We start from the raw sequence: 17,473 nt of genomic DNA, 5'->3' as shown, positions 1-17,473 counted from the left end.
TTGGTTGAGCATCCCATCCGTATTTCTGGTCGGGAACTTTTCATTCAATGGCGCTAAATTCACTGATATCATTTGATGCTGCGGCAATGGAACGTGTAAGTTTGCGTTTGGTGTGTGTCAACGTCTTGTCTTCGTTCCTTATCTTCTGATGTGCAACGAATTCGCTAAGACAGCAACAACCGAGAGCAGAAGACACGCCCTCATAGCCGCTCACCTGCATTTGACACATCGCCACAGCGCATGTTCTGTACGACGGATGTTGCGTTGGCTACAGACATGGCTGGAACGTGTTGTGTGCCCTTGTGCAAGCATCGCGGCTACCGCATTAAGGATGGCAGGAAGGTGAGCTGCGAATGTTTTGCTGTGCCGCATAAAATTACGGTTTCTTAAACGAAAAACCCCGTACACAAGAACAGCGGACTTTGTACAGTCGCGGACAGAATATGGGCCACCCTCCGGATTTAAAACTTTTCTGTCGTGTTTCGAAAGGGAAATAGAAACGTTTGCTGTCTTGACGTTCAAGCGCAAAAGTAAATTTTACTTGTATATTTATCAGACATCCCTCAATTTTCGCTATGTAACGCGTCACAAGACTTCGACCGCCGAAGCATGGTCCATGTTCTTCTGTCCGCGTCTGCAACTTGCCGTTCTATATATGTGTCGTTGGGTTCAATCAGGCCTAAAAGTAAACGCAGTGTCCAGTAGTGGTTGAAAGCATCGATTGCCCAGAAACGAGTTGTCTTTGGCCGATGAGTGTAGATGGGCCCCTTGTTCAGGGTGCACGATCGATGTTCCTGTCGCTGCCGCGCACCGGTCGATCAGGTTTATTCTAATCGAAAGGGTATCGCTGAGCAGGGGTCTCCCATACCACTGGCATTGTGTTGCGTCTGTTGCAATTCCTACTGTTTTGCGCGCCATTCTCATGCTATATGTATTGTGTGGCTTTGGATAACAGCAGGCGGCTCGTTCCTCTCAAGCCATCACCTCCTAAGCCACTGAGCCACCTGTCGCCTGCTCACGCTGCTTGATCATAGTTGGCGACAACGTAGTAGAGGCGACATCGTAGTAGGGGCGACAACGTCGCTTCCTGTATCAGTTTGCAGCTGCGACGTCTTATCTTCTTTGCCCCAGTCGTAGTCTCGACATGATCAAAGTCTACCGACAGCCGCGGCTCAAATCGTTCGTCCATCCTGACGTTGGGAACATGCTCATGGTGGCGCAAAACTGACATCGCACAACGCTAAGGCGCTCGTGTGCTGTGCGATGTCAGTGCACGTTAAAGATCCCCAGGTGGTCGAAATTATTCCGGAGCCCTCCACTACGGACCTATTCGTTCCTATCTTCCTTCACTCCCTCCTTTATCCCTTCCCTTACGGCGCGGTTCAGGTGTCCAAAGATATATGAGACAGATACTGCGCCATTTCCTTTCCCCAAAAACCAATTATTATTATTATTAACCCTGCGCATCAGTGGCACCTAAATTAGGTTTTTCGTAGTAGATCTTGCACGTACATGCTAACGCTCCAAGCGTTACAAATCACTAGCCCTCAAACGTAGCCTACCACAACGGTACGGCAGTTTACGTTCATGATGGCGCGAAAGACCGCGCAAAACTGCGCTGAAAGGTAGCACCTCGAGCGCACTGAAGGCCTCACATGAGTACAAACTCCGAAGCGAGCGTGAAATATCGGCTAAGGGGAATCAAACGAAGTCAACAAAGCCACTTGCCGTCAGCCCAAGCCCGTTAAAACTGCTTTGCCCTAATTATAGTGATTTCGTTCACGCAATGCTTTGCCAACGAGAAGTCTGCCGTTGGGGGCCGCATTTACGGACAGGGTCTGTTCTATCCAGGCTTCGCACACTGACGACGAAGATGGACTCTTTCACCAGAACAACTTACGAAAACTGACTATTCAAATAGGGTAGCCCTCCTCACTTAGAACAACCCTTACCCTCTTAGAGGCACCCGAAAATCCGCTTCTCATAAGCAATGGTTGTGAAAAAGAAATAAAAACAGCAACAGCCGATACCATGCTCAAATTTCGCGCTCCATTGTCGACTGTGGCGCCACACAAACCCAGCTACTTTTTCGAGTCAGTGGCAAGGCGCTCAAGAACGCCGGCGAGCAGGCGTGTGATTTGTAGCGCCACGCAAACTCTTTACACAAAGAAAAACTAGCCGGCGCTGCCAAGGCGATCCGCCGCTGTGTTGAAAGAGGCCGCCAAGACGACGGAGAGACGGGAGATGTTTCGGTGTGTTCGGTATGGGACTCGCTTGATACTCCGTGCTCCGTGCGGTGGATGTGCTCAGTGAAAAGTTTTGTGGGTGTTGGGTCATCGCCATGTGTGGGCTGCAGTGAATGACCGCGTGTGCATTCAAGGCATTGTGCTTTGTGACAAACGTGTTGTGTGGCGAACATGCTCTCCGGAGGCACGGATTTGAGTGCTCACGATGTCGTCTAAAAGGTCTGTATTGTTTGCACTTTTCCACTTTCGAGCCGCCACGCGTGTTGCCGAAAATAACCGCGCCAGCACCCCGTCCTTCATCTAGCTTCGCTTAAGTTTGTCGTGTTGAGAAAACGCACCCCGAAGTTGGCGAAACTTGCCCTGCGAATAGTTCCGCTGATCGCACGTTGGCAATCACTGCAATCACGAATAAAGGATCCGGAAGCTGAGGTTTCTCTGAGCCGTCCGCTGTTGTCTGATGTCTGCGTGATCGCGATTTTGGCTTGCGTGCCTGGGCCGTTGCCGTGTGCGGTTAATGAAAAGTCACGCCAGAAGATCGCGTCAAACCGCTGTTTGCGTTTCCTCCGACCGGCGGTCACGTTTTGTAAACGCTCCCATCTCTCCAGCGGATATCGCGAGAACACCTCCGGTACGAGTTCCGGTCTGGATTACGCCTCCCCCACGAAATCTCAGTTTTTCGTGCTAGCTGCATTTGTACGCGTTTGATGGCGCCGAAAACAGGTGCGAGCGGAAGGGACGAGTCAATTCGAGTGTTCGGTTACTCACGGGGCAGCATTCCTTTTCTAGCCTTCGAGTCGTTGGTTGCTCGGTCGTGAACGGTTTGGAGATTTCGCTGAACTAGGCAGAGTTCTTTGCACTCTCTCAACGTACGGCACGCTCGCTTCATGCGTGTTCATTTTGCTTCCCGTAGCGAGTTGAAGAAGTTGAGCGAAGAAAGCCTGACCAGGCAACCAGAGGAAGTCTTCGACATCATCTGCAAGCTTGGCGAAGGCAGCTATGGCAGCGTCTACAAGGCGCTGCACAAGGAATCTGGACAGGTAACTTCGCGATCGCTTTGCTGTCAAAGTTATCTGCCATGCGTGGCGCTCGCCTCTGGTTCTTTAATTATTCAATTGCTGCACATCTCTAGTCCTAGAAGTAGCAACGTCAGCACTTTTTCTGTCATTTATTTGTGCTGCGAAAGTAACAATTTGTGCTTATTTCCATTTTTACGATTTCAAGTATCACATGTGAAATCTTTCTTTTAACTTGCCTGATATCTCACTTCTATAATCTAAGAATGAATATCGAGGTAAAATTAATATTTGCATACAGTATTTACACATTCACTAATGTTGGAGTGCCAAAACGTATTTGCAGCTCATACATGTTATATTTCAGCTATCTGCTGTATTACTTACATGCTTTATACTTACTGATTGCTGTTATCTGATACATACATGCATAGTCATACACGTTATGTGGATTTTATTTAGGTACTTGCCATCAAGCAGGTACCTGTCGACACAGATCTACAAGAGATCATCAAGGAGATTTCCATTATGCAACAATGCGACAGCCCCTATGTGGTTAAGTATTATGGCTCATACTTTAAAGGATCAGACCTTTGGGTAAGTTGGCTCCTTACTCTTGGCCCTTCACACATATTTTTTTGTATACCACTGAGGCGGGCTTTTATTTTTTTTGTCTGTTTTGCTATCAAATAGTGTCTTAAGACCTAATTTCTATAAACTAGAGGCCTCACTGGATCTCATTCCTTGTCGTGTCAGTTCATGTTAATGAAAATAAGCTAGGCAATGGGGTTTCACCTGTACATGACATTCAGGTATTTAGAGCTCCCCTTATTGTGAAAAATGTTTATAGTAAGGTAACAGCTACAGGAGAGACAAGCATGTTCCGTACACAGGGCCTTAGGGAAAAGATTGCTACCAATTGTTTTTGTTTATTGAGAAAGCATGCATGTGTAGGGCATGTTTAAATAAAGAGCATGCAGGAGAAACAGTTGATACAGGATCATAGGAGAATAATTTTGCGACCTGTTTGAGAAATAACCTTTCCACATCATCCACAGACACTAAGGCATGGTTTTGCTTTTCTGCATTCGACCACTATGATCTCCTATGCTCGCACATTCTTGCCTTTTACCAAACTCTTTATCGCACAGAAACATGGCTCTTACCTACAGGAAGTGCAGTGAATTCGCGACTCGCGAGTACGCACGTTTTCATTCTTAATTGACAGCACATGCTGCCGTACTCAGTCCTTCACGAAGTGCCTGGCTTGTTCTGTGTAGGACTTGGCACACGACAGTCACAATTTCACACATCATTTCTGTCATTAAATGTTCTTGCAGACAAACTTTCTGCATTTTCCTGTCCCCTTTTGTGAGCGGGTGTTTGTGGTAAAATGTTTCTGCTGCTTCACTTTGCAGATTGTTATGGAGTACTGTGGTGGGGGCTCGGTATCCGACATCATGAGGCTACGTAAAAAAACGGTGAGGCTATTTATTTATTTTGTTTATTTCCTTCCTTGGCAAAGTTTTCCCCTCTCTTGGTAGCTTTTGGTGAATATTTGGCTATTTCTATTTGAAGGCTCTTTAGTGGTCATAAAAACCATTTCTTAATGCTCTGATGCCAGTATTCAAACCAAATATGAGCTCTATGTGCAGGCATCTTATGTGGCAGCCTGTTAATCTTGTGTTCCCCGTGGAAAGCAGTTGCAGGGAAACGTGGTTGGACCATGGAAATGTTTTGTCTTTAGTGATGCATTGCTGTTGTCAACAGGGCCAGCGAGGTATGTGTGGATAGCAAGGGCAAGGGATTAGGTATGTAGAAAGAAAATGTGTGCCCTGAAACATAGATACTTATTATAGAGGAATACCCTTGAAATAGAAAAAAAGTTAAAGGATGTGTCTGCAACACAGGCAGTCTTGATACCATTCACACCATATTTACTTAACATTACTTCAGCACTCAAATGTCTTGGATGCACGTTTTTCATTTTGCTGCTTTCATTTATGAACATTTTTTTTCAATGTGGATACCATTTACCTATGAACAAACGATGTTATTATTGTAGCATCTTTTGTTATACCTACATGCCTTACTTGTCTGATGAGCTCATTACATAAAATATGCAGTAGAATTGTTTTCACCTGAAGGTTGCAGTAAGCTAATAGCCATCACAGTCTGATTCTCCTTCTTGGGTTTTGTTAGATCACATTGCCAGAATCACCATCACTCTATGTTATTGTGGTAATGTTTGGTACATTTTTGTGCAGTTAACTGAGGAGGAGATAGCAACCATCCTGTCTGACACCCTACGTGGTCTGGAGTACCTGCACCAGCGGCGGAAAATTCACCGGGACATCAAGGCGGGCAACATTCTGCTGAACACAGAAGGACATGCCAAGCTGGCTGATTTTGGCGTTGCCGGCCAACTCACAGTGAGTGTTTTCATCAGTCTAGTGTCCTAGTCATGTTTGTGTTGGAGAAACGTAGCCAGGAAAAGAAAAAACAAAGCTTTGGGAAAGATCACTGCAATAAGACAGGCATTGTACAGTTCTATAAAATGCCTCGCTACTGTACTTACTGGTGGAATTTGCCAAATTATTAGTGGAAAATTTTTAGTTCGAAAGATGGACTTCCTCATTGCTGTTCCAGTTGCACTAAATTACATATGACTGAAACTGAGAGTTTTTGCTAACGCTTTTACGTAACTATTACCTAGCGAAGCCAAGGGGACAAGTTAATTTACCCCATGACAATCATTTTGGCTCAGGAGTTGATAATGTGTGCTTCTTTGTTTTGGAGTAAATACCTCTACATTGTATTAGCTCTAGTGTAATTATAGGATACTGTACTGCTGTTTTCTCTTCTTATTCGTGCGAGAAAATGAGATGAGTAGTGCTCTGCTCTTAGGGAGTTGTGGCGTTTAACATGGTTTTAACAATTATTGCATGAAATTTTGCTGGGTTTGGCATGAATAGCTAACTATGCTGATAGAAAAAAGATCAAATTTAAGGATGCAAAAGTACCTTTCATTCTCAAGTTAAGGTTACAAAAAAATAGTGTGCTCACATAGTCATCCTGCTGTGAATTAATAGGTAAATAGTAAATATTCCACTCAGTTTTTATGTAGGTGTGCCCCCGCGGATCTGTTCTGTACAGTGAAGATGTTAGTTTATTCTTTTGTGCTTGTTAGTCATTTACGGAATAGAGCTAATGCTTTGTTTCATGTTTTGTCATCTATTTCTTAAGAAGAACAATATAAATGCCAGAGCAAGACAGACAAAAATGCCATGTTTATATCAAAGCAGTCTGAAATATCCTGGGACTAGCTTGCAAAGCATAGGAATGCTTTCTTTATGTTTATTCCAAAGCTGTGAGGTGATGAGTGTTACCAGTTGCATTCTTAAGTTGCAATCGCATTTCATGATAAATTGCCTTGTTACAGTCACTGAGATGGATTGGTGTTTTACCTTGTGACAGTTGCAGTAAGATTTCAAAGATCATGAAGAATTTCTACGTTATAAAGTGAAGAGTTTTTACGAATTGCCCGTCTTTATGTTGTCTGCATGCCTTAATTATATAAAGTGTACGGGAAAAAGGATGTGCAATAAGCAAGGCAGAGGTACAGGCTCTGTCGAAGCTCATGAAATGTTTGCTTATATATTTCTTGCCCTGTGATGGCAACATGTGCAGTGCTGTGAACAGATTGCCATTCCTCACACAGTATGGTAAGAATAAGCTGTTTCATAAGTTGCAGTTATGTGTGTTTGCATGAAAGCAGTCTTCAGCATGCTGCCGCCCTGAGTGCATGACGTCTGAATCCTCCGTGTGCAGGACACCATGGCCAAGCGCAACACTGTGATTGGAACCCCCTTCTGGATGGCACCCGAGGTGATCCAGGAGATTGGCTACGACTGTGTAGCCGACATCTGGAGCCTGGGCATTACAGCTCTGGAGATGGCTGAAGGGAAGCCGCCCTACGGAGACATCCATCCAATGAGGGCAAGTGCTCAGCAAACCATCAGTGCTCATCTCATTAGGGAAGATGCCTTTCACAGCCTGCACTGGCTGCAGAGATCCCAGTGGAATTGTTTGGGTTTTCCTTTTTCAAAGCCCATTTCCCAACTGTTCTTTCAGTACAAGAAATATACTGCAGCAAAACAGAAAAATTCAGAAATTTGAACTTTATTCATGATTGAAAGTAGACTCTATGAAGACTTCACATAACTTCACATTAACTTACAGAGACAACGTGAGGAAGGCAAGACACATGCCAGTGTTCTGGAAACAAAGTGCAGCAGGACAAGATAAGGGAGAGTTGGGTTCGGCCTATGATTCAATGCACGGTGCAAACTTCCCGTTATGAAGTTGGTGCCTTACCATCAGTCATGCTCTTTGTTCTCTTTACTCATGTGCTTGTTTTACCAAACCATCTAGCCACAAAAATGACAGCCTGATTGCAGCATTTGTAAATATGCTTGCTACATTTGTTTGACATACAGTTTGGTTCAGAACTGTTGGTGGTGCTTATCAAGTGAGGGCCTTTTCTCTGCACGCAGGCTATCTTCATGATTCCCACCAAGCCTCCCCCGTCATTTCGGGATCCGGACCGATGGTCACCAGAATTTATTGACTTCGTCTCAAGGTGCCTGGTCAAGAACCCCGAAGAGAGGGCCACAGCATCTGACCTACTTCAGGTAGCGTATGCCTAGATCGTTGAAATGTGCCAGCCATTGTAAAGGCACAGATAAAAAGTCAGCAGTGGTGAAGTCATTGTACCAGTAATATTGCCATGTGCTGTTTGTGCTTTGCTTTCCTGTGGTGCTGACCTGGTGAAGCCTTAGTGGCATTTCTCATTTCTTCATTGTAGTTTTAGTCTGTTTCTATATCACGTAATGTTTACTAATTAGCGCATACAACTGAATAAATAGTATTCCATGCTTGAAATGGGAGTTCCTTTGGGTACCAGCTGGAAATGTATAGTAAATGCTACCAGAAACCAATATCTTGGTCACGAATGCATCTTCTATTACAGATTGGGTGTTTGTTGCTGGCCTGATCCATATGCTAGTATATGTGTGTTATGATGCTCTCCACACAGGTAGATCTGATTGAGATGTGATAGTGAAAGTCCCACGTGCATTTCAAGGACACTGACATGTTGTAGTAAACAGTTCCTTCTCTTCATTTTTTTTTACAATGCAATAAAGAAAAAGCTTGTAAACCAAACCAAGCTTACAGATTTCTAAGGTAGTTTTATAAAAAAAAAAATTGCCGGTGGTTTAGCTTTGGTTAAACCTGGAGTGACGTGATAGCTACAGCTGGCCGAGTGGAACTTGCTCAGTTGAATTGCAAAGTAAGTCTTTCGGGGCTCCGTTTCGCTGGGCGTTCCTTCTTCATCTTCGTCCCACTTGACACTGCGCATGTGCGCAGCTGTGGCAGCTCGGTTTTGCCGGCGCACTGCCCCCCCGGCAGCAGCAGCTGCTCCGCACGACGTGGCTAGTCACATGACCGATCAGGTGACGAACCACGTGATCAGCCACAGCGCCGCGCCGCCGGCAGCTGCACCGCACGACATGACCAACCACGTGACAGCGTGGCGGCGCAGCCACAGGGTGGTGGCGTTGCCACGCTGAAGGTTCGAAATGCTATCGTAATGTAGCTATCGCTACAAAAGGAAAAGCACGCATTGTAGTTATAAAATTTTGACATTGCTGTATTTTACAGCATATAAATTGACATTGTTATTGCAAAATTACCATCTGAAATTGGTGGGTTGCACTATACGTGAAGTCAACCTATATGCGCCGTCTAAGATGGTTTCACCCAAGCTGCTCGTAGTATGTTCCCCATGCCAGTGCCTATTCCGGGCTAGATGTACAGAGCTCCATGTGTAAAAAAAAAGTTCGTCAATTTATAGTTGTATGTAAATTGGTTTCGGTAGCAGAAATTTAAATTGCGCACCGTTAGCGTGGGTAATGCTGGCAGTTGCTTTCCCGGATGAACAGTAACAGAGCAAACTTATTCGTAGCCTCTGGAGTGTGCAGCACGTCAATATCCGATACTAGCGGACTGTTGGCTGTTTGTTTTGCCTCTAGTCAGCTTGGCTGCACGTGAGGGCACAGTGTAATCACCTTTGATCTCTATTTGCCTCTGCCTGCTGGCTTCATGACTGCATTGTTGCGTGTTTATTGCTGGGGCTGTGTGTGCATAGCCATACCATACTGCCAGGACCTACACAACAAAAAGTGTGGCGGCGGGGAAGGGGTTATATGTTGACTTATATATGGGGCTGACATTTTCTGGGTAGGGGGCCAGCAAAGGGGCGCAAGTTGCAGAGGTCGACTTATATTGTAAGACGATTATATTCAGCAGTGTACAGTAGTTAATGCATTGTTCACATGAGTGGTCATGACTACTTTCATTCACCCTTTGAAGACATTTAATTTTTCTTAATGAAGGGACATGTTCAGGTTGGAAAGAAAGAATGGCATTGTTCTTGCCTGCTTGCTGAGGTGTACATAGCAGTAGTTGTCAGTACATGTGCATTTGTGTCTCAAGTTTTCTGGCGCGATGGCTCATTCTTTCCCACTTTGTCCGCAGCACGTCTTCATCAGTAACGCAAAGCCAGTGGCAATTTTACAGCAAATGATTGCTGAAGCGAGAGACATTCAGGAGGATGAAGCATACCGTAAAGACAGAAGAGGCAGCACAGGAGAAGCGGTCAGTATTTCACTGCTTTCTGGTTTGTTCGGTTTTTTTCTCTCTCTCTGCTCCGGACAGATATACATGGAACACGTGCCAGCACTCATTCAGCATGTACGCTTAACAGCTCTTGCACTGGAAACAATAACAGCTATAGGTATAGATATTCTTTACTCAGACAACAAGTTCTCGGGTGCAGGGGCAAAAGGCAGATGTGACCTGCCTGACGGGGCCCAGGCAACTGTCGCACAGCTCAGAATAGGCAGCAAAAGGAACAAGAACTTCATGCACTTATTACATAGAGAACGCACCTTTAAAACAAAGTAAACAATGAGGAAAGTGCTTACTTTTGCAGTGACTAAATTATACACTGAATAGTTACAAGGTATGAATAAAGTCAGAAATGCAAGAAAATTTACACAGTCAACGAAACATCAGAAACAATGAATATTTCTGTCAACAACCCATTAATACCTAGAACAAGAAATGTAGGCTTGACCTTGCTTTTGCTGCTTCTTTGCTAATGGTCATGATTTTGTATATGTGCAAGCTGGTGTACTCTGTCTGTTTTTCTATGGGAAACCACTTGCTTAGAGCCGAGGAGTTTTCATTGCTGCCTCTGTAAAACAAGTGCTTGGGTGTCAAACTGGTCAGCCGTACTTAGTTCTGGCTTGAGTGCAGATTCTTATAGCTTAAACATTGCTGTATTATGCCCACTCTGAAGTCTGAACTATGAGCTAGTATTTGTAGTTTTTGTTGCTTGTTCATAAAGACTGCGTGATTTGTAATACAAGTTTTTGGAGCTGCTGCTGTGTCTCGGTGGTTATGGCGCTCGTTTGCTGATCCGGAAGACGCGGGTTCAATCCCGGCCTCAGCAGTTGAATTTTGATGGAGGCGAAATTCTAGAGACCCGTGTACTGTGTGATGCCAGTGCATTTAAAGAATCCCAGGTGGTCGAAATTTCCGGAGCCCTTCACTCCGTCGTCCTTCATAGCCTGAGTCGCTTTGGGACTCAGGCTGTGGCTATAAACCTAACCAAACAAGTTTTTATAAATGGTTGTCACTCTGAAACTGATAATAAACACTATGGACATGGAGCTGGTGTCATAGTTATGAAAAGTGTACCGAGTTTTTTGTGGTTGCAGTTTGTAGAAGTCTCAAATTGAGGTCTTGTTCTTTGCTTCTATGAAAAATTTTCCTCAAGCTCAATGATATCATTAGTGCCTAACCAAAAATCAGTATTGTTGGGTTATATGGCTTACCCGTTCTTTACTAAAATGCTAATAGAATGTTAGGGCTTGCTGAGTAAAACAGCGCAGAATAAAGGCAACCGTGATTAGCAGAAAGGCGGGATGGGTGCCTTCCATTGTCATTTGTGTTTCATGCTGCCTTTTAATATGCATCACCAGCTAGCAGCATTCTGCTAAAGGGATGGAGTTTGCATAATATAAGGTTGTTATGATCAACTTCATCAGTAAAAGGTGAATTTAATCATTACGTGGTGTGATAAAAGAGGTACGAGGGTTTCACACTTGAGGTGAACGGGCAGAAGGGACAGTAAAAATAAAGTAAAGGGAACTTGCTTTCCTATTCATGCTGCTTATCGCAAATTTTTTTGCATGATTTGCAATTAATAAGGTATAAACCGGTTCAAGTGCTTACATAACTTGGTCTGTGCACTGCAGTTTCTGGATGATGATGAAGTGGACGCTGGCACCATGGTAAAGCTTGACGCCGATCCGGGCACTCTGGTTCCTGACAGAGGAGGTGGCGGAGATGCGCCGACCAGCAGTGACCTTGAGTCGGATCTTGGCACTCTGGTCATCAACAGCGATGGCGAGGAGGACGACTCTACCATGAAAAGTGGGTCTCTTCAAAAACAGTATGCAGTGCAGTCAGGTTCAGGTCTTTGGGTTGCTGGGCTTTTTTGGCATCTCAGAGCGTCCATGTGCGGAGCTAATTGCGATGCTGAGGGGATGTGTATGCATCCAGGGCTGTACACTATGTTTTGTGCCTGCAAAAGGCAGAGTGGATATAGTAAATACAGGGTGTTCCAAATTTATCTGTCTGGGTTGTAAAATATTCTCCTGAGCAAACTACTTGCCTGTTTGGGCTCAAGCACAGACCATAGGGTAGCTTATGATAGTCTGCGTTTTTCAATAAATAGTTTAAACATCGGAACTTGCCTGAATTGTCCGGAATCAGCGAAAAACTGCAGTCGTCTGCACGGTGAACCTTTGTCTAAGCGAGCAGAGCAGAAGATTTGACAGGCTGCGCCATCTGGGGTACTACGAGACCTACCCTGTCTCCAAGCAGGGGTATTGGTTGCCTCGCAGTCGACTCAGAATGCTCGAAAAGCCACCAGAGTTCTGTTTTATGTGCCTTATTGTGTTGACTAGCTTTCCATATACAGTAGGACTCGGCTGTTACTTTCCCTAGTGCTGTGTTTTCCCAAACACAGCTGAGAAATGTATGCATGCAGCAGCTTCGCCTCTCTGCGAGTGCTCCCCCCTTGCTGCTGCACCCCTTTCACTGACAGCTACTTGGGCAGATGGAGAGCGATCGCAGGGCGCTCCGGACGTACAGCACATGCACAGCAATCGCGAGAACCGCAAAGGCTTGTGAATTCCAGAGAAGCATGTTGCACTTACTTGCTGTAAATAGCTACTGCATTTCTTGGCTGTTTTTTTTTTCTTGTTTTCCCCGAAGTCCTGTGAAAAACGCAGCAGCAGGGTTCTGCTGTATATGTAACTCCCTCATTATGAAGTTCTGTCTGGGTCATGGCTCTATGAATTTGCCTTTGTTTTATGAGATTCCTACTGAGAAAACGTGCTGAAAACAGTCGCAGATTTGTGCCACAGACACGATGCTAACTGTGCGTACAAGGTGGCAGGTGTATGCTTGCACCCGTAGCCATTGGTAGCTTGTGCCTGTCATCAACACAAACTGTGCATGGTTTGTTCTCAACCAGTGGAGCTTGGGAGAGGGCAGATGAGGAGAGGTATGCGTACACTGAGCAGCCATGTGAAAAGGGGGAATTGTACCCAAGATCGCTGACACAAAACCGGACAGGAGAGGATACCACTCGTCCCATCCTCTCACATCGTCCTTGTCTTTGGTTTGCGTGCTGATATTTTCCTCAAGACATGTCTTGTGTGTAGCTTTGTTCCTGCAGGCTACACTAAGCTCTGCAATGCTTTGACAGGGCATGACACATCAACTGGGGAACGCAAGGAAAGCTACCGGCCGTATTTCCTCGACCACTTTGACAAAAAAGAGCGCGAACAGCAGGGGAGTGGTGGAAGCAACTCCAAGGCATCGCCCCGCCATGATGGCACGCCCCACCCCAATTATTTTCCCCAGGACCTGTCCAAAGCACTGGCAGCCACAGCGCCACAGGTGAGAGAAAGGGAGATAAACACAAGGTTTTTTCTTTGTTGTACATTGCCACCAGCTCCTGTTGTTGATGTGCTGTGGGGATCATGCCTGGCAGCAGCAAGTTCCACGATATTGTAAGAGATTGAGTACAGTCTAGATATTGATGTAAGCAAATCCTGCTGTGTATGTTTTGTGGCAGTGGTTAAAATGTGTTGGGCATGACTGGCAGGACATTTGGTCGTAGTTTGAGACTGGAGTCTGCTTCTTTTATTTCTAGTAAATTGTGAGATTGCATCATATTTCTGCAAGCATGATTCTGTGATCGTTTTCTGACCTTGGTTTGCCTCCCCCCCTGTCCAAAGGCAAGTCTGCTGAATCGGAGTAGATTTTAGCTCGGGGAACAACTACAAACTCTAATGCAGTTGTAAAATTACTGTGGAAGACCTCACAGCTTTCTTAAATCTTCGTATTCTAAGAATTCAGGGAAACTAAAACTGGAGAAAACTTTGGAACTACCGTACTTACTCATGTAATGAACCCACTTTTTTCCTAGGAAAGTTTATGTTAATTTGAGGGGAGGGTTCGTTATGCAAAGAAAAAAAAAGGTCTTCACGGATTTTTTTGTAAGAGTTGAAATTTCATATCATAGGTCCGTCCATCCACTATCAAGAAAAGCATGCGGTAGACACAGAAGGGCAAACAGGCACAAGCTTGATTCGCACCAGACACCTAGTAGCGGAGTTCAGTGCGCACACCAGGAGCAGCGGCCAGTGTCACTGCTGTGTGGCAAATTGTGTGCATTAACGTATTGGAGCCTTTGCTTCACGCAGTTGTGGCACACGCATGAGCATTGCCTCTTGGGGTAATGTCAACGTATTCATTGCTTTCATACTTTATCATGCTGTGTGCAGTTTTTTTCTTTTTGATGAGAGGGGGGAAACTTGGCTATGGTTAGCCTGAACAGTTTTGTGAGGCAGTTCGACTGAAATTGTCTTGAAGGAAGAAAGGAAGAATGCATTCATTCTTATGCAGAACCAGATTCGGCCGCCAGTGACCAGCCACACGAGCATGCCCTACTCGCACCAGGAGGTGGCCCAGACCGTGCCTTCCTCCCAGGAACATTTTGCACAGCAGCTTCAGCGGCAGCTGAACCAGATGAACGCACCGCTGCCTGTCAGTGTGGCATCCCAGGCTGAGCTCCTGCTGCAGCAGCAGCAGCAGCAGCAACAGCAGAGGTTGTTGCAACAGCAGCATCAACACCAGCAACAGCTGCAGCAACTTCAACAGTTGCAGCGCATGCAGCAGCAATTGCAGCATGGCCAGCTTCAGCCGCCATTGCACAATCAGGTGCAGCCACAGCTGACTGCTGTGCAGGCACCGTCTCACATGGACCTGGTGCAAGTACCAAGGTTCCAGCAGCGTGGCTTCATTGAGGGCGACTTTGACTATGTGAGTGGTGCTCACCAGATTATTATTATTATTATTATTATTATTATTATTATTATTATTATTATTATTATTATTATTATTATTATTATTATTAATATTATTATTATTACAATTATTATTATTCACTTGGCATCTAAGCATATTTTGCAGGAGAGTGCATGTGCTAAGAAAAATGTATGTGCAATTGTGCTCTCTTTAAAGCGTTTGACCTGCCTAGTAGTTACATGCGTTGTGTCATCCTGGCATTCGTTGAACCCCACAAACCTCTTTTCGCCTATTCTGACCTCTTCTTTTGTCAGTGAGGCCAAATAGGTTGCGTATAGTTCAACCAATCAGATGCGTTAGGTAGTGTGGATTTATGGCAGGAAAGTATGCTCAGACGTACCTCACAAACTTTTTTTTGCCTACTCTGACCTCCTCCTTCCCGTTTGTTTACCTTTCCTCCTTATCCTCTTAGTAGACACATTCGAGAAGGGTGCCTTGCAGTGGCTTGTTGTGCATTGGATTGTTTAGGAACAGAAGCAACAAAAAATAGCCCGTTTGCAGCTCAGAATGCCTTTATGTGAGCAGTAAGCCCTACCAAAGGCGTGTGCAGTTACCTTGGCTTGTGTGAGAGATGGCTCCAATGATAGACAGATAAGGAGTATGTGAGATCAACTCTTGAAATTAAGTTTTGTTTAGAATGTTAAAAAAAAGACAGAAAAGCAATGCTTTCTGATTCCAATCTTCTCTGAAGGCAACTAAAGGAGAGAACAAGCTTCACATCCTGTGTGCTAATTCAAATCGCAATGAATATTCGCCGTGGTGGCTGATTGGCTAAGGTTCTCGGCTACTAAGCAAAAAAACCCGAGTTCAGTCCTGGCTGCATTTGCCATGGTTCAATGGAGGTGAAAGGCAAAATGTGCCAGTGCACTGTACAAGTACAGGTTAAGGAAACTACATGGTCTAAACTATTCCTAAACCCTCCATTACGGCTCCCGTCATAGCTGATATGTTGCTTTGGGATGCTAAACCTTACATTGCACAAAAATCGCTAAGAACAGCTTTTTTTTTTTTTTTTTGCTCTGAGGCTAACGCAGAGTAGAAACTTCAGTGAAAAAATTTCACACTTCAGTCCCCTGGTCATCACTTTGAAGATGGCAGTATGTGCTCCCAAGTATGATACGTATAATGTGCAGTGTGTTACTATGATGATTCTCATGCATTTGCAGGTGTTCAGTGCAAGGCTTAGTGCACTTTCTGAGAGGGTTGTAAACATTTTCCACTGTAGAATGGTGCAGTGTGCTAGAAATTTTCAGCAATATTTACAGGCTGTCTGGTTTCAACAGCTCAAGTTTCTCAGCTTTGAGGAGCTCGGTCAGCGCATGTCCAGCCTCGACTCGGACATGGAGCGGGAAATCGAGGACCTTCGCCGTCGCTACCACGCCAAGCGGCAGCCCATCCTGGATGCGATGGACGCCAAGAAAAAGCGACAGCAGAACTTCTGACCTTGAGGCTGCCCTCTCCACCAAGCCTTTTGTCATATGCTTGCCTTGGACACTGCCTTTGAACCGAGCTCTCCATGGAATGGTTCAGACTTGCACGATGCCTTGTCTTGACAAAGTATCTCATCTTGGTGGAAAGTGTGAACCAGTGAATAACCTGTGGTAATACCTTGTCTTAAGGTTCTTTGTTTTTTACTGGAGCTGAGAGAGATGGAATGGTGTATAGTAGATATTTTGAGCATCCTTTTTTATAGCAGTGCTCTCAGATTGTCGCTCAGAAATGTAATGCTCTGTGAAAGATAAGTAGCATTGTTTTGATACAACTGTACTACTCACTCTAGCACTCAGGGCCTATTCCCTGTGACTTGCTGGCACGTCTTAAGCTGTAGGCAGTACTTTAGAAGTTGTTTTTTTTTTCTTTTAATCATATCCCTGGGGTTCAGTTACCTTGACATTTACCACACTTTTATAATTCTACCACAACTCAAGCGGCATTTTTTTCCCTCGTAGGAAATGCTTCCACGCATCTAGTCCATGTTTCTGAAGGCATTTCTAGAAAATAAACTGCACCACACAGTCTTTGCATGCAACTAGAACTTTTTATCTTTCATAAATCACAGTCTGCGTGGTCACCAGAATTGACTTTTGTTTTTGGGGTGCAGTAAACGTATGAAGTTTGGGTTTTTATTTTAGTATGTGCATGTACGAATGGAAGCTTTGATACAGCTGAGAAAAATGGACGGGTCTTCAACATGTTTGTTTGGCGAAGGAAAGGTACTGAGTTTAACCCTGTCAAGCAAATTCTTGATGTCTTTGAATGCAGGAACTTATAGCATTGTGGTTCTTGGCTCAGTGCATGCGATGAGACATAAATGTGCAAAAAGATTGCCTGTTCGTTTTATAGATAGGTTTAAATTGACAGACTACGTAATCAAGATCATGTATATTTAGACAGACCAAGGTTTTTACACTTTGCAATTATGTCTGTGGTTTTGTTTCAGTTGCAAGTTTTTTCTTTTTTTTCTCCGGAAAATCGTTTTTATACATTTTACCAACTGGACTGATGTTGCTTTGACCTTGGTTTCTGAAGTATATTGTAGCCATATCCTCGGGCATTTATCAGAAATGGCACTTTTATCACGTTCATAGTATCTTTTATACCTCTATTTTGTGTTATTCCTTGATGTGCACCTTTACAAAA

At 44.6% G+C, this 17,473-nt stretch overlaps 1 protein-coding gene across 2 annotated transcripts; it reads left to right on the top strand.

The window, feature by feature from the left end:
* Positions 1 to 2,104: 2,104 nt before the first annotated feature.
* Positions 2,105 to 16,823, top strand: hpo (serine/threonine-protein kinase hippo). Of its 2 annotated transcripts, none has more exons than XM_077665697.1 (12): positions 2,105 to 2,465; positions 3,157 to 3,283; positions 3,722 to 3,856; positions 4,678 to 4,740; positions 5,527 to 5,691; positions 7,091 to 7,258; positions 7,816 to 7,953; positions 9,860 to 9,979; positions 11,647 to 11,824; positions 13,167 to 13,360; positions 14,372 to 14,788; positions 16,117 to 16,823. In XM_077665697.1, the coding sequence occupies exons 1-12, from the start codon at positions 2,452 to 2,454 to the stop codon at positions 16,273 to 16,275; spliced, it is 1,878 nt and encodes a 625-aa protein (XP_077521823.1). In that variant the 5' UTR covers positions 2,105 to 2,451; the 3' UTR covers positions 16,276 to 16,823. The 2 variants fall into 2 exon arrangements, with proteins under 2 accessions (XP_077521823.1, XP_077521822.1); XM_077665696.1 differs by having other exon boundaries at positions 2,200 to 2,465; positions 16,099 to 16,823.
* Positions 16,824 to 17,473: the final 650 nt, after the last annotated feature.

Source organism: Amblyomma americanum, chromosome 5 (assembly GCF_052857255.1).
Source record: "Amblyomma americanum isolate KBUSLIRL-KWMA chromosome 5, ASM5285725v1, whole genome shotgun sequence".
Lineage (NCBI taxonomy): Eukaryota > Metazoa > Arthropoda > Arachnida > Ixodida > Ixodidae > Amblyomma > Amblyomma americanum.
The sequence above is the reverse complement of the archived record's forward strand: the minus strand, read 5'-3'. Positions and strand labels throughout refer to the sequence as shown.

Excerpts from the sequence above, each read along its gene's own strand:
- hpo (XM_077665696.1), top strand. Across the intron at positions 5,692-7,090 it reads GCGTTGCCGGCCAACTCACA|GACACCATGGCCAAGCGCAA; the intron begins GTGAGTGTTTTC and ends CTCCGTGTGCAG. Across the intron at positions 13,361-14,371 it reads TGGCAGCCACAGCGCCACAG|AACCAGATTCGGCCGCCAGT; the intron begins GTGAGAGAAAGG and ends ATTCTTATGCAG.